This window comes from Heloderma suspectum, chromosome 4 (assembly GCF_057233095.1).
Source record: "Heloderma suspectum isolate Gila_16-S chromosome 4, 16-S_ref, whole genome shotgun sequence".
Classification (NCBI taxonomy): domain Eukaryota; kingdom Metazoa; phylum Chordata; class Lepidosauria; order Squamata; family Helodermatidae; genus Heloderma; species Heloderma suspectum.
In genome coordinates, this window is record NC_139461.1 from 66,550,039 (window position 1) to 66,567,262 (window position 17,224).

At 44.2% G+C, this 17,224-nt stretch overlaps 1 protein-coding gene and 1 pseudogene across 1 annotated transcript in view; one reads left to right on the plus strand and one right to left on the minus strand.

The window, feature by feature from the left end:
* RP1 (RP1 axonemal microtubule associated) overlaps positions 1-17,224 on the minus strand; it is a 291,823-nt gene that overhangs the window by 212,076 nt on the left and 62,523 nt on the right. Inside the window, exons 15-17 of the mRNA XM_084848072.1 lie at positions 14,551-14,728; positions 13,573-13,697; positions 6,734-6,907 (exon numbers count right to left, since the gene is read on the minus strand). Of these exons, the coding sequence (XP_084704198.1) occupies positions 6,734-6,907; positions 13,573-13,697; positions 14,551-14,728 (477 nt within the window). The remainder of the gene's footprint in view (positions 1-6,733; positions 6,908-13,572; positions 13,698-14,550; positions 14,729-17,224) is intronic.
* On the plus strand, positions 1,585-3,948 carry LOC146346965 (uncharacterized; annotated as a pseudogene).

Genomic DNA, 17,224 nt, shown 5'->3' on the forward strand with positions numbered 1-17,224 from the left:
TGGGACCTGAAGGACCAGGACCTCTGGCTCCAGTTCATGACCCCTTCCAGGCTGGGCTTCGGTGACAGATCTGACAGCAGCTACATCCTCGCCAAGCTGTCTCCCGCAATGGCTACTAGGCCCATTGCGGTTCCAGGGGTTCAGCATCACTGGCCGTGCTGGGAGTTCAGCTCCAAAGGCTCCTGCTCCCGAACCCCGTGCCATTTCCATCACAAATGCTCCCTTTGTGGCGCTCAGCATTCCTGTGCCTCCTGCCCTAGAGCCAGGAGATGGAGGGGTCCCCCGAAGGAGGGCCATGGTGGCAGGAAGCCAGGTAGCAGGCAACATCCCCCTCCCAAAGGGCCTCAGCCCAGTTAAGGTTTTGCTGCTCCTTCAGCTTTTACGGCGTTACCCTAACCAGAAGAACGCGATCTACTTGGAACGCGGCTTCACGCTGGATTTCAGGATCCCTTTTCAGGGTCAGCGCAGGCCTTATTTCACTGGTAATCAGAAGTTGGTCCTTTCCATGCAACACTTGGTCCAGGACAAGATCGACAAGGAACTTCTAGCAGGACAGATCATAGGCCCCTTTTCCACGCCCCCAATACCCAACCTTCGGATTTCTCCTCTGGGAATAGTTCCCAAGAAATCTCCCCAGGGGGTTCAGGTTAATTCATAACCTCTCTTTCCCCAAATGCCAGTCTGTTAACGACGAGATCCCGGATTATCTCTGCTCCGTGCGGTATACTTCCTTCGATGAGGCGGTAGCTATGATCTGGGATCTCGGCCGCGGGGCACTGATAGGCAAGTGTGACATCAAATCCGTCTTTCGCATTTTGCCTATGAACCCTCAGGACTTCGATCTGTTGGGACTCTGTTTCCAGGATAAGTTTTACATAGGGATGTACGAAAGACACGGTTTCACGCATCTGCTTCGCGGTGGGGGGGAGGTGCTCCGTCCCCCCCCCGGAATCCTCGATGGGGGGGAGGCGCTCCGTCCCTCCCCCCAGAGTCCTGCCTGGCCGGCTCCACTCTGCAGGGATTCTGCGGAGCCGCCGGCTGGCTCCGCCAGCAGCCGGACATCCAACCATTGGGTAGCAGGGACGCAAATGGCGGCCGCCGTAGCCGCCGCCATTTGCGTCCCTGTATTCAACTGTGATAGGCTACATAAATATTTACGTAGCCTATCACGTCTGGGTTTAAAAAAAAAAAAAAATTACGTAGACTAAAACGCCGAAAAATAAGGTATGCAAATGGCAGCTGCTGTAGCCACCACCATTTGCGTATGCGTTTTTTTTTTTTACTCAGATGTGATAGGCTACGTAGGTCTTTACAAAGCCTATCATGTCGGGGTAAAAAAGAAAAAGAAAAAAAGAGACCAGACTGCAAACGGCGGCAGCAGCAGCCGGTTGGAAGACCAGCCGCCGCCACCGCTGCCGCCGAAGCTGCCACTGGAGCTGCCGCCATGTGGAACATCCACCCCAGGTAAGTCTCGTCCTGGGGGGGATCTCCGGGGTGGCAGGCCGTTCCGCCACGGATTTTGGGGGGAGTGCATTCAGCCTCCCTGAAATCCGTGGCAGAATTCTCTGCCATCCCTAAGGGCTCATGGCCCTTACCCATGGATCACTTGCTGCAGTTTTGCGTGCATTTATGGAACAAGGGGCTATCCGCCAGGATCATGAGTGGGAAGCTTGCCGCGTTGGCCTTTTGGGCCAAGGTAAAAGGAGTTGACGACTCCATGTCAGATTTCCTAGTCAGGCGAGCTGTGCAAGGTTGGGCACGAATGTCACCTGCTAGGACGGATTCCAGGCGACCCCTTTCTCCAGATACCCTTCTTGGACTCCAGAGATTATGGCCCTCTATCTGTTCTTCTCCATACGAGGTTTCTCTGTTTCTTGCAGCGGCATTAACCACCTTCTTTGGGGCCCTTAGGATTTCGGAATTGGTTTGGGCTTCCAAATCTGAGTCGTCCGGGAGGGCATTGAGGTACTCTGATGTGTAAGTCTGTCCCAACCAGATCCATTTCCGCATTCAAAAGTCAAAAACCAATCAGTTTGGCAAGGGTATGATAGTGGTCCTTGGCCAAGCCCAAGTCGACAAGTTATGCCCTGTCAGGGCCTTGCAGGTTTTTCTGGAATATCGTGGGGTAAGGGAGGGCCCCCTATTTTGCCATGATGATGGTTCCCCGTTAACAAAATTCCATTTCTGGGCTATCACCAAGTCAGCATTTTCCAGTCTGGGTCTGGGTCATTGTAATTTCATGACCCACTCTTTCCGCACTGGGGACGCCTCTATGGCAGCCGTCGTAGGTTTTTCTCACAGGCATGTGATGGCTGTGGGTAGGGGTGTACGAAAATTCCGCCACGGATCTCGGGGAGGCCGAATGCCAGCGCATTCGGCCCCCCGAAATCCGTGGCGGAATGGCCCGCCCCCCCGCCCAGACCCCTGGGATGGGACTTACCTTGGGCAGATCTTCCTGGCGGCGGCGGCTCCGGCGGTGGCGGTGCGGCAGTGGTGTGGTGGCGGCAGCGGCCGGTCTTCTGACCGGCTGCCACCGCCACCATTTCCAAGTTAAAAAAACCAAAAAAACGTGATAGGCTACGTAAAGATTTACGTAGCCTATCACGGCTAGATTTTAAAAAAACACCATGATAGGCTACATAAATCTTTACATAGCCTATCACAGATGACTTAAAAAAAAAAAAAAAGCGTATACACAAATGGCGGCGGCCATGGCCACCGCCATTTGCGTTCCTTATTTTGGCACGTCTTAGTCTACGTAAACATTTATGTAGACTAAGACGGTGAAAATAAGGGGAACGCAAATAGTGTAGATGCTATGCTATTTGTGTTCCCCTTATTTTCGCTGTCTTAGTCTACGTAAATGTTTACGTAGACTAAGATGTGCCAAAATAAAGAGCGCAAATGGTGGCGGCCATGGCCGCCGCCATTTGTGTACACGCGTTTTTGTTTTTTGTTTTAAATCAGCCGTGATAGGCTATGTAAACATTTACGTAGCCTATCACGGCTGACTGCAGGGATGCAAACGGCGGCGGCTACGGCTGCCGCCATTTGCGTCCCTGCTAGCCAGCCGGCGGCTCCGCAGAATCGCTGCGGAGCACAGCCAGCCAGCCAGGATTCTGTGGGGGAGGAACGGAGCACCTCCCCCCCCAGCCAGGATTCCGGGGGGAGGGACGGAATGCCTCGCCCCCACCATCAACATAATCCGCAGAAAGGTAAGTCACTTTCGTACATCCCTAGGCCTGTGGGGAGATGGCGCTCCAGAGCTTTCTGGTCATATGTCTGCGATTTATCTGCACCTCCATAATGTTTTCTTTGCTTCCCCCAATGTTCTTATGCTTTAGATCATCGGAATCGACCTACGCCGGTACGGGTGCTCATTTGCGGGCACAGTATGGTGTTTTGGGCTGCTCGCAGGGCTTCTACGTCAGCCTTCGGATCTCAGCTGCAGTTACCCCAACAGGTGTCGATTCAGTGGCTCGGCAAGCGGGGTATGCGGTGGGACTCCCTCCTCCCCACCCTGTTTCATCAAGGTTTGGTCAGTATTCCTCTGCAGGTCCTGGTGTTGCATCTGGGAGGGAACGACTTGGGCCATAAGCCCGGAAAGGACCTGATCGAGCAGGCGTTGGTCGATTTGCAGGTGGTCTGGCATCGTTGGCTGGAAGTAACCATATTGTGGTCCTCGATGCTCCCGCGCATCAATTGGAGGGCACAGAGTAATGCTGCCCAAGAACGGGCACGTCGAAGGTGAACAGAGAAATGGCCTGGGGGCTTCTAGAACTTGGCGATGGGTTCATCGCCCATCAGGGAATTCTGTGGACAAGGAGGGAGCTATACAGGCAGGATGGTGACCACCTGTCCAACGGAGGGAACAACATATTGGCTGATCTGCAAAGGGGCCTGCGGGAAATCCTTCAATGCAGGTGGGGGGAGTTTCACAAGCAATAGGCTTGTGACTCCTGTGGCGGCTAGGATGGGCAAAAGCAGAGAGAGTAGGGGTGGTGTGCATGCAGAGGCACCTTATGGTGACAGGTGATGCCTGAGGCCCCCCAAACGGGTTGTGCGGCTCAGCGGGGGGATAAGGGTTGCCTGGGAGACCAACCCTCCTCACTCACCCAGGTGTTGTGTGGCACCAGGAGGGGGTGACAGGAAGGGGCAGACCGGAGGGATGGCAAGATTGATGCCACCCCTCAGGCTGGGTGTGTTTTCACCCAAGAAGTGCCAGCTAGTCACTGGCACAGTCAGGTGCCCATCCTAGGTACCCCTTTGCAGATATTATCAATAAACGTGGCCCAATTTTCAACCCAAACTTTGTTGTCTGAGTCTTCTTTGACCCATCTCTGCTCGCAAACCCTACAACTTTCAATATACCTGCTTATACTGTAACAGAGCACATAAGAAGTACACAATATAACAACCCACACAATAAATATCTAACCCATTCAATACTATCAGATTTTTAAAGTCCACCAGCTCCAGTTTAGGCAAAAGTCTTTAATTTTTTGCCATCTACAGAATGGCTGTGCCGCTGACTCACAAGATTATTTAATGCAGCAGCAATGCAAAAATGTGGTGAAGAGATGCTACCATTCCTTTGTCACCCCATCTTCCAGGGATGACTGCATCTTTATTAGATGCACAAGTAAATCCAGCTGGAGAAATTCCATTTTAAAGTTCTAAGTTTGCATAGCAAATTTTCATGACAAATGTGGTTGCCAGTTTGAATTTTTGGCAGGTTCTCATTACACATCAATTAATTCAATACTATCAAGTTCTTATTCTTTTCTCTGTCCCCCCCCCCAATAATTTCTTTCAAGATATAAGAAATAAACAGAAGACATGGCTGTTTTCTGCATGTGTATTTTGCTGTTCATTGCACTCTTCCATGGGACTGAAGTCTTAAGGATGCACATAACTGACTACTCTCATACATAGGAATATAGGAAGCTGCTTTATACTGAGCCAGACTATTGTTCTATCTAGCCCAGTATTATCGACACTGACTGGCAGCAGCTCTCCAGGGTTTCAGGTAGGGCTCCTTCCTAGGTTTACCTGGAGATGCCAGGAATCAACCCTGAGACATTCTGCATGAAAAGCAGGTGCTCTACCACTGAGCTATGATTCCTCCCTCAGTACATGCATGTATTGACTATTGAGTCAGTAAGAGAAGACAGTTTAGTCCAAGAGGGTTAAAATACCATAAGAATACAGCAGGTTTGGCTTGGAAGCAGAGGCTGGTGGCTCCAATTTCAGTGGGGCTATGAATCCATTCTGGGTTTCCGTCAGAACCAGCCAGAACTCTAAAGGAGCTATCCAAGGTGCTGAGCCCTACCCAAAAATAGGCCCAGCACCTTAGCTATCTCCTCTAGGTTCTGGCTGGTTCTGCCTGAAACCTGGAATGTATTCAGAGCTCCACTGAAATCAGAGCCACCAGACTCCACTGCTTGTAAGTTGGATGCCCCACTAGAAACTGCTGGGCCTTCAAGAGTCATAGGTTTACTGTTGGTGGATTTCAACTTCCAAATTACAGCTCATGCAGCTTCAGCATCTTTTCCTCATCAGGTCCAGCATAATAAAAAAAAGAAAGAAGAAAAAAAAAAGAAAAAACTGTAATCGATTGTGTGGCTATTCCTTGGGAAAGGTTGGAAAGAGATTTCACCCTATGAGCTACTAAAAAAAATATATCTTCCTATGCTCTGCCAAGGAGTAGCCAGCCCCTTTGATGAAAAAGGCTTTCAGTTTACCCTGAGCTGCCAAAATGACTATAGGGCCAATTCAAACATTAACTTCCCAGTGTGGGAACTGTATTTAGTCTCAGTTATTTGAATATTGTAACCTACACTTCCCAAAGTTCTTGGCCTAACTAATGTGTAAAGTGTTATCATCAATCTGGTGCTTCAACAATCCCTTAGATCAGATGAAAATGTCAGGCACCTGACAGTGTCACATCCTTAAGACAATGCTAATGTTTTCTCTGCAGTCTTTTCAAACTGAAACCCAAAGACAAAACTCCCACTGATTTGAGTGGAAGATTCAAAGTGAAGTGGACCCTAAAATTGCAATATGCTAGCACAATCTATTAGAAATAACTTGTATGAAGTATAAACTTAATAAAACTAAGGTTGCAACCCTATGCATGTTTAGAAAGAAAAAGAAAAAAACTGCTACAACTCCCAGCCTTTCCCACCTAGCATGGCTGGCAGGGAATGCTGGGAGCTGTAGGAGTTTTTTTTTCTGTCTAAAAACATGCCTAAGAGTGCACCCTTTTATCTCACACTTGTTGGAAAATAGCCAAGTTATTGCTCTTTACAGACCCAACAATGAAGTACTTAGTTCATAGCAATGTTCACAAAAGTGTATGCAATATTACATTCAGCACCAAAAATCTTGCATAAGTGATATATACTGTTCATTACTCATGGTGTCTATTTTCCTTTCATTACCTATGTTTTGAACAGAGGCATATTGGTCTCCAACCAATTGCCTATAACGGTCTTAAAGAAAACAATTTGCTTTTGCAGTTGCCCCTGCTCTTGTAGATATGACAGAAAAGAGTATTCCCTCTGCCATTTGCTATATACACTTAGCTGATTTAATGCTGAATCCAAAGACATTAGACAGATTTATCTGAGGCAGTACTCATAGGAGGAGGTATTTTTCCCTGCTGCAGGGAAGAATGAGCTTGTGGGGGAAAATATGCAGCAAAATAACATCTCTAGCTTTCATTAGCTACCTGAAATGCATCTTCTGTCCTGGGTAGAAACAGCTGTTCTCTGTTGTCCTTGCCAAGAGTTATTGGTCCAGCAATCCCTTTGTCTCCATATATCCAGAGGGTGACATTTGCTTGGGTTCCTGAATCTCCCGTCAGTACTGACACTTTCCATTTATCATCTGAAGGAAAAGGCGACTGACCATTTGGGATATTTCTCCTTTCCTCTGTAAAGTACAGAATGTCAATAGTAGATCAGGATTATGATGAGTCTGAAGGCATCTTTCAGAGAACATAAGGATAACAAGTGAAAGAGATTTCTTTAAAAAATGCAGTATGTCCAAATCACAGTGCTCTGGATAACTGACATGACCAGTGAGTCAAACTTGGGAAAAGCAAGAGCAAAGGTCAGTGCAGACATTTTGTCAACATCCCCAACTGGGGGGTGGGGGGCAGAAGGGGCCAGAGCTCAGTGGGGGAGCCCATATTTTGCATGCAGAAGGTCCCAGGCATCTCCAGGGTTTCAGCTAGGAAGGAATCCTGCCTGAAACCCAGGAGAACTTCTGCCAGTCAGCGTTGACAATACTTGGCTAGATGCATCAATGGTCTGACTCAGTACAAGGCAGCTTTCAAGTAAAAAAAGGGGCCTGTGGTGTGGAGCAACTCACCCAGCCTCCCGAACATGGACAGTAGTGCCCCACATGGTGACAACTGCTGTGGAAAACTATAATGTGGATATACAAATAACAATTGGCAGGGGGGGGGAAATCCTCCAGTCGAAACAGAGTTAAAGAGAAACAGAATTAAGGAAGCGCAGCATCCTTTATTGCACAAGCTAATTGTTACATATAGTGACACACAAATAATAAAGAACTGAATTGGCCTCGTTCTGTAAAATGTATTACAACATAAGCCAAATATGTTTCAATCCAGAAGGCTTCATCAGTAGCCTGATATAACGTCACAAGACTAAACATAACAAATCTGTAAGAAACAAAAAACAAGAAGATACCAGCACTTCCAAGATAAAAATTCAACAATATATTCCATGGCTGATTAATATAACCAGCATAATCCATTAAAAACAAAACAAAACCCTCCTCTGCTCTCACGTTCTTGGCAGTGCTGACCTCGAACTGTTTTGATTTTGTTCAGATTTGTTATGTTTAGTCTTCACTGAAGTTATATTAGGCCACTGATGAAGACCTCTGTGTAAAAAAAACACCACAGAACCAGGCCTATGAGGGTTTTCATTATTCATGTATTACTATATGTAACAACTGGTTTATGTAAGAAAGGATTCTGTACAGCATTCATTTTTTTTCCTCCTTAACTCTAGTTTTGACTGAATAGGTTTTGGTGGAACAATGTGTTTTCAGAACTGAATGTACCACACTACAGCTGCTGATTGCTCTAGGTATTTGAAGGATGTTTCTGTGCATACAGTGCACAGAGGTGCATATCCAACTGCATAACAACTCAGTGCTAACAAGCCACAGACAGCAACTTTTTAAATGTCTGTTACCAGAGATGTGTTATGTAACAGGATGTGCTGCTGTAGGGACTGCAATCACCATCACTTACTTTGAAAACCATGGCTGTAAATATTGTAAGTAGATACCTGAAATTAACCCAAGATAGAAGGTAATAAGCATTAGGACTCAAGTCAAGCATGCAATCACCTGACTGATGTGCACTGAGAAACCTGACATCTGAAAAGTTGAACATTAGGTAAAGGACAAAGTTAAAACAGCAAAAGTGAAGTAATGGTTTGTTTTAAAACCTGTGTAACCTAATTATGGATTACTTGAATTACTTATTGTTCAAAGAATTAGGGTGTGTGTGAAGTTTCCAATTCAGAATCTGTTGGTAGCAGTAGCAAATGAAACTGACTGTGAACTCATAAAATGTGCTATTGCAAAGCGGATGGGGATGGATGGAAAACAGAAGCTCTCAGAGTGTTATTCGGATTCCACATCATGCATGACAGCATTTCCATCATTAGAAGAAACACTTCCCAGTTTCCACAAAAAGGTGAGAAAGTATAAGAGCTGTTTAACATTTATGGTGTGGAAGCTCTGGTTCTGTGCTAAAAGCTGACTGCTCCAAAAAATGTTTCAGTTCTTCCTGTATAAATTTGGAGTCAATAATAATAATAATGTACTTAATTTAAAACACATAAATAATCTAATTACTATTATTTGAACCTCCAAAGTGTGTGAGTGTGTGTTTTTAATCAGGCACAGAGCAAACAAATATTTAAAAGCAGAGCTCCAAAGTTAATTGATTAATCAAACCAATTAACTGATTAAAATGATGGGTCTCAATTAAAACTTAGGACCCATTTAATTGGACATTGCACCTAAATCCTCTGACCTTCCATTTTAAGCCAAGGTTTCATCCCCTCAGCCAGGTGCTGCTTCCACCAGAAAATGGAAACTCATCCCAGACTTTCCAGTAAACACTCTAGAGTAACCTCGCATCAGGAAATAGGAATGATGCCTCAAGGAGGCTGCTGAGTATGATTCTCTCATGTTTAAAGGAGTGCAAAAGACCTGCATGCCACCTGCCTTCCTCAGGCAATCCCTCCCATCAGAAAAGGAGAGGAGTGTTCTGAAAGAGGAGGCAGCACCAACTCTATTTTACATTCCTTAGCATGAAAGAATTGTGGTCCCCTGCCTCCTCCAGGCATTTCTGGAGGCTGCCTGGAGGAAGGAGCAGAGCTTGACTCTTGTAGGTTTGGAGCTTAAGGGAGGAGGAGAGAGTTCTGCACTACTGCCACAGGGAGCACGTCCCATCTGTAGAAGGATCACCGGAAAGGCTCTTGCAGTGATTCAAGTGGCTCCGCCCTCCGGGAGAGCTGTAACTGAGAAGGGAAAATAGCAGCAGCATTGAGAAAGACACATGCTCAACAAGCAGAGCTGGGCAACATCCGCTAACCATTTCTTATTCTTACTATCAGAGAAACTCCAGTGTTGAGACTGATGTAATACCAAGTGTGTCAATATTATAATTGTCACAAAAAAATTCAGATATATGCAAATTGCCCATGTCATTTAAATGCACAGCCACATGATGAGAGCCAGTATTCGACATACCAAGGCAATAAACTGAAAAGTGGGGTTTTGCCCTGAGGTACTGATATTTGTTTTAGAGATATGTTAGATGCATGTTGTCTCTGTATGTACTGTCTGTTTATGTGTTTTTATGTAAGTAATTTTTAAACTTTGTATACTGTATTTTTAATGGTTTTAAATCTCTGTAAACTGCCCAGACAGCTTTGGCTACGGGGCGGTATAAAAATGCAATCAATCAATCAATTCAACTCTCACTAGGTAAGGATACATTTAATTTTAATAAAGTTCTGTTCAGACCAAAAGGGAATGCAAAAATTGTCTAACCATGCAATGTTTGCTTGGAGGTAAGCTAATTGTACATACGATTGCAGCTGAAATAAATCAATAATAAAATAAATAAGCCCCCGTCTATTCTTTTGCAGCCCACCAATTCTCTTGTGACAGCAGCCCCCACTGCTTGTGCAATGGTGATTTAGCGCTTCTGGGGGGCAACCCAAAATGAGAGGAAACGCTCGTTTCTGGAAGGGGGCAGTTCAGGGGAGCTCGCATAAGGGAGCTCTGCTGGCCTGCCCCATTACAGCAACAAGCGTGTCTTCTCATTTGGGCACTTGCATCCGGAAGCATGGATTCATCGTTGTGCAAGAGGTAAGTGCCACTTGTGAAATGGAACTGGCAGGGCTGCTGAGCGTGGAACAGAAGTGGTGGTGGGCCCCACATGCGGACGGGCAGGACTGGATATTACCCTAAATGTTCATCACCCATAAAATCACCTTATGTATCACACACACAAACACTCAGCACTAGAATTAGGTTAGTGAAGTTGCAGGTAATAATACTGATATGGAGGACCTTAAAGAATAACAACTTTGTAAAAAAACCCAAGAACATATGAATATAGAGTAGCATCCAGTGTTGTTCTGCTTCTACTGCTGATGACATTAAGCTAGCATGAACCAATACATGCAGAACTTAACTGGCATAAAAGGGATGTTGGAGGAATGTAGTTGGGGTGGTGGAGCTTGACGAGCTTCCATTGGCTCCACCCCCGCCACCATTCTGTCTTCTGCCAGCTGGCCCAACTTGGTGTACGATGTGTCAGGCCAGCTGGCAGAATTTCCCTCTTTGGGGGAGCGTAAAAAGACATATAGCCATTATTTATGTCATTTGTGCAAATTACTGCCACAATTTGTGCAAATTACACAATTCAGCATTTGTACATTGCAGAAATTATGCAAATTTGTGCAGCTTGTGACTGTAATTTGCACAAATCTCTATTTCCACAAATTATGGCCAAGACCAAAAAAAGCATAAGATGTCCCTGGAATTTGGGGGAACTGCACTGCTTGGCTTGCAAAAGCAAGCCAAGTTGGGCATGCCATGGAAGTCCAGTGATCCCACAGAGGGCTGGATTTCCTGGTGATGGACAACCCTGCTAGCACAATGGGGAAAGAAGCAAATTGTTGCTGAAAGTCAGTGTCAAAAAAGGGCTGATTATTCTTCAAAAGAAGGCATGCACTCCTTTTCATTGGTGTGTTATATGAATTATAAAACTAGATACCCCACGAAGAGGGGGAAAATAGGATACCACTAGACTAAATCACCCCTGCAAACATGTCCTATATGCTTCACAAACCTTGGTCTATCAGTAGCTGACTGGGTGGTGTCAGAAGCACGTTAAACTAAAACTCATCATTCTACTCCACTCTCCTTGTGGAGCTAGGCTGAATGAGCAATCTGTACACATACTGCCCAGTACACCCAGAGAGAAGTTAGATGCAGACCATACATCATTAATGGTGGGTGATTCATGCTTGCTTGAAACTGATTTCTATCAAGGATATGTGTATTTAGACCACAAACCCACACAGGCTAAAGAAAGATCTTCTCTATTTGAAGCACTGGGGTAATGAGTAACATGACCAAACTGTAGATAAAGCCTAGGCTCTGCCATGATGATAAACGTCCCTCAGAAAATCCAGAAGCAAAGAATGCCCTGCAAGTTCTGTTCTATAAATACTTCTTTGTAGACATGTAAGCCAATGACATTCATTTCCTACAGGCTAAAAATGTTCTACTCTGAAAACTGGATTTGATTGTTATCCTGGATTAGTTATACATCAGGGGATCAAGATGCAAATCCACCATGACAAAAACATTCTTCTAAAGGCTAAATAGATGGGTAAGCCAGAGTGCTTCGTAACATCTTTTTCTTGCCTTTTGTCTCTGGTTATAATGAACAGAGACCAAAATCAATAAACAAAAACTTATTCCAATAGAAGCCTTGCAATCTAGTTGAGTTGTATTTCCTAGCTGAAATGAAATGCTGTTCTTCACTGAAAATTTTCACTGCCTTGTTTCTTGGGGCCAGATGCTTTATAATCTAATTAAAACATATCCCACATAAAGCTTTGTGCTCATTTGTTCATAAGAAAGCTCAGCTTTGTCAGATTCACATCATCAGCCTATATAAATCCCGACATTTTAAAAAAATGCTTTAACCACATACACCTGAAGAACAATAACTAAAAAATGCTTCTAACATTCTAAACAACAGTTAGCTCAATAAAGTTGTGGACTTGCTGCTCACTATTTCTTGTTCTGTGGCATCTACAGTTGATACTAGAGCAATCTACATTAAGACTGAGTTAAAGGAGAAAAGTGTAACTAAGAAGCCCAGCAAGACCTCTGTGTTACTCAGGGCTCAGTCACATGAATGTTTTTTCTGGGTTTTGTTTTCCCAATCAGTTTGGGTGTACATGTGTTAGGAGAAGGGCTATAACCCAGAGGCAGAGCACATAGTTTGCATGCAAAAAGCAGGTGCACTCCCTAGCATCTCCAGTTAAGGAATTTCAGGTAGCAGAGGACAGGAAAGGCTTCTGCTTGATACCTTGGAGAACTGTTTCAGTCATAGCACCAGCACAGGAACGTAGGAATCTGCCTTGTACTGAGTCAGGCCATTGGTGCATCTAGTTCCGTGCTGCCTACAGCAGGGGTGCAGAACCAAATTGTGGTGGGAGGCTGAATTGCCACCCACTAGGTCCTCCACAGGCAGGATGGTTTCACTGGGTGTGGCAATGCCCATTGACATCATCACGCCGCCCTTCCTGCAGAGTTCTGTGCATCTCTCGGCACAGAGGAAGGGGGTTGGCCAGCACTGGGAGGAGTGTCTGAGTTCCTTGGGCTCCATGCATTGGGCATCATTCCCATAGGGGTGGCGCATGCCGTGTCAAGCCGCTCTGCCTGCACTGGGAAGGGCAGCTGAGTCCCTTCATCTGCACCCCCCCTGTTATCTTTGATCTCGGACTGGAGAAAACAGTGGGGATTTATATTTCATTTATTTATTACAGTTCTATACTGCCCAATAGCCAAAGCTCTCTGGATGGTTCACTTCCCTCAAGAGGCTTGGAGAATCAGATACACTGGCTTTATAACGACATGGGGCCTTCATCCTCAACTCCTTATGAAGCTGAAGTGGTGAGAATACTAGTGCCTGATCAATAGATGGCAGGTCAAACTGGGATCATCAAGATGCCAAACTGGAGCAAGACAAAACCAGTGTTGCACTGTAGAATCATAGAATCATAGCATAGTAGGGTTGGAAGGGGCCTATAAGACCATCAAGTCCAACCCCCTGCTCAGTGCAGGAATCCAAGTCAGAGCATCCCTGATACATGGCTGTCCAGCCTCATCTTGAATGTCTCCAGTGTGGGAGAGCCCACTACCTCCCTAGGTAATCTTTTCTGTGTGCTGTAGATCTTTTAAAACACATTGATCCTTACCTGAGACAGGAGAATCTGCTTGCCTGTAGGTCCCTAGATTTTGGATTCCTTCTGGTTGCTGTTTGAATTCTCTGATCACTTCTTTCTGCTGGGTAGGAGTTGCAGAAGTTCCCATAGGCTTTTCTCTGCCAACTAAAATTTAATTAAATGGAAGATCAAAGGCCATCACCTTTTATTTCTCAAGAAACTTCCAATAAATTCAAGACAGCCTCACAAGATTCCAATATATAAGATAAGATAAGATAAGGTAAGATAAGAACATACATTTCTTTTCCTTATGAATTGCGTAGATACACATACTTGACTTTTTCTCCTGGAAGCTCATCACTCCTTAACATCTCTCTACACAAAATGGGATGGAAATCAATTCCTGTTACTACCTTGAAAATCTAATTCCTGTGTTATATACACATCACGTGCCTTACCCTGAGGCATATTCTTCCACCACAACATTCATCCTCCTATATTTTCTTCTTTAAAAAAGAAAAAACACTGTCTTAACCCTCTTCCACCAAAATGAAACATGTGAACACCATTAAGTGTGTGCAAGTTCACCAAGCACTGCTTCTGTACTTATTTATCCATCCCAATACAGAATAGCAACCTGTAAATTTATTGATGCTTAGATCTGTCATGGAGATCCAATATTATTATACATTTTATAGCTGGCGTATTAAAAGCATTGCTCTTCATTAGAAGATAGTATCTCTCATTCTTCAGAGTAGACATATTAAAATGTTCCCGTAATGTACAAATGCAGATCTCCCACCTCTCATAATTTCTTATAACCACATGTCTATTTGGCTAAAATATAAAACGTGTCCTGCAATTTAATCTATTTAATGTATTTATCTACTTACTTTTTTGAGAATAATAAAAACTCATAATCTCATCCTAAGATTTTTATCAATAATGTTTTTTTAATAGAGAGCTTGCCAGCAATATTTTTTAAAAGTAATATTGATCGTTTTTAAATGTTACATACATTTGACAACTTGTGGGTAAAACAAAATGTTGCTCTCTCCGGTATGAACAACTGGTTTGGCCTGACCATTAGGCAGAAGGCCAACATATATCCCTCTGTTTCGTGCAGATTCCAGGCTTACAGATCCATTTTCTAAATTCTTCTCCACTTTAAAATGACAGTCCACATCTCCTGTGCCCTGTGAATAAGCACTATATTAACATAAATACCACTGAATGTGTCACACAGCTAGAAGATTATTTGTAGATGTAAATAAATACTCCCCCCCCATTTGTATAAAATATATCTCAATCCAATAAGGGAGTTTCACATATAGAAACAGTCTTCTGGGTGCTCAGCCAATCTAGAGGCAAATGTGCCTCATGATGCTTATCTGGGTGGGTCTTCTTCAAGTAACTGGATGTTTATCCACTGGCTGTTTATCCCCATACAGACTCAACGGCTACACACAACTACTTTCCTGTTACTACTAAAGATGGTTTGGGCCTTAATATCTTTTGTGGGGGTTTTAAAAAACCTATCGCTCTTCCCACCACCACCACTCTGCACACAATACCTAGTTATCTTTCTACTTTTATGCCCAATAGAATGGCCATGTTTCCTACTTAACAGAGAACAGTCCTCTACCTGAAAGACTGCCTGTCCTCTGTTTGAAGTACTGTCTAGTCCAACTAAAGCTCAAAGATAAAGAACCATGAGAAGGAGACTTGAAAATGCCCATCAACAGTCAGCACCTGGACAGCAGATTGTTTTCCCCACTGTGGTTCACTATATTATATTTCTATTAAAGTAATTATTTCCAAATTGGCAGCTATACATATATATTTGCATATCCACATTTTATGCAAATCTGTGCCATGTTTGGTCATCTATTTGGTGGCGTGTTTCCTCTTTTTTTGGTTATGCTTCCCTAACGCCCAAACAGATGTGGTGAAATGGTACCTCATAGGAACATAGGGAGCTGCCTTGTACTGAATCTGACCATTGACCCATCTAGCCTAGTATTGTCAACACTCACTGGCAGCAGGTCTCCAGGGTTTCGGGTGGGAGTTTTTCCTGCCCTACCTGGAAATGCCAGGGATTGAACCTGGTACCTTCTGCATGCAAAGCATGTGCTCTACCACTGAGCTATGGCCCTTCCCTAAACCTCATGGAAAGGGAACTGAAAAGATGACCCAGGTTCCCTCAGCATCTAACATGATAATTGGTGGACAGCAAACTAAGATGCTGGCTAGAAGTCGACCAAAACCAGCTACATGCCAGCTGGTGAAATCATCAGAGGAAAATGTCCACAAAGGCAAAGGAATTATAAAGGCAGATGGGGCAGACCTAACATCTTGCTCTAAGAGATTAAGCCTGAGGAGAAGCCAAGTCTCTCCATGGCTACTGTCAGGAGTGGTGGTTGTATGCAAGGATAGTAAGTATAATAGATACTTTGGCAGTGCACTTATGCCAGTGGTGAAGGATGATATTTTTTACATAGATATCAAGTGTACTGAAAATGTGAGTCATATTGCATGAGTCAGAGGAATTCTGATTCATTAAGCAGTTTAGGAAACATTTAACCTACTTCACAGCCCAAACTCCCAGTTTTTCAATATTTTGTGAAAGGTAGGAACTGTGAAAAATCTGAGCCTCTTAATTTAGCAAATACATATTGGTGCAATTTTGAGGTAAATGACACCTATATTAGTCATTTCAAAACTATTCATTACTTGTATTTCATGGATGTGTTAAAGCCTTTACTCAGAAAGGTTTCAAAGAATTGCAAGCACATTTGGTCCTACAAGTTTCTTTTTTAAAGGTGTCCAGCACAAGGGAAAATGTCTATTGGTACAGTAAGTAACTTGTACACGCTATGAAGGAATCTGAGAGCTATCCTGAAACTTACTGGCTCCCAAATATGTAGAAGTCCAAACTTTACTGTAAGATCCTTCATGGACACAAAATGTTCAAGGCAAATGAAACCTAGCTTTCTTAAAACAATTCCATACAAACATAAGTGCAGAGTGAGGCCTATCAGAAACTGTCATGGTTGCCTATCCAAGCTCAACCTATGAGTAGACAAACTATAAATAAAAATCTGGGTTGGAACTACTCCAGATTTGGAATATTTGAACCACTATAAAACATTGAGTGGATTTCTAAATGTAATAGCCTTATGCAAATGTTTGCCTACTTGCATGTAGGACTAAAGTGGGGAGGGGGACATGGGCATGCATGTAAGCCCCACCCCCAATGTCCCCACACACTGGCTGCAGGTTAGACCTTCATGCATTAAGAGCAGAGGTCTGAATAGGGATCTGTAAGAACATTCAGGTGAATGTGCTTACAGAGCTCCTGTGATCACAGCCCCTCCCTGCCTTATCAGACCTTCATGCTCAACACATAGTGACATTGGGGGTGGGGCTTACATGCATGCCCACCCACTCCTCCCTGCTTTATCCCTACACATACAAGCAGAATGCCTGTATATGGCTAATATTTCCTGTAGAACCTGATGCAGCCTCCACCAGGATAATACTTTAAATAGTAAGTCTATTTGTTCAGCTATTATTCTATCTTTGTTCTAAAGAAGCTATTATTAAGAGTCTGAGAGCTTTGCCATCTTATTAATAGTTGAATACAACATTATAGTAGACATTTCAATTCATCCTTTGGCATTCTCATTACT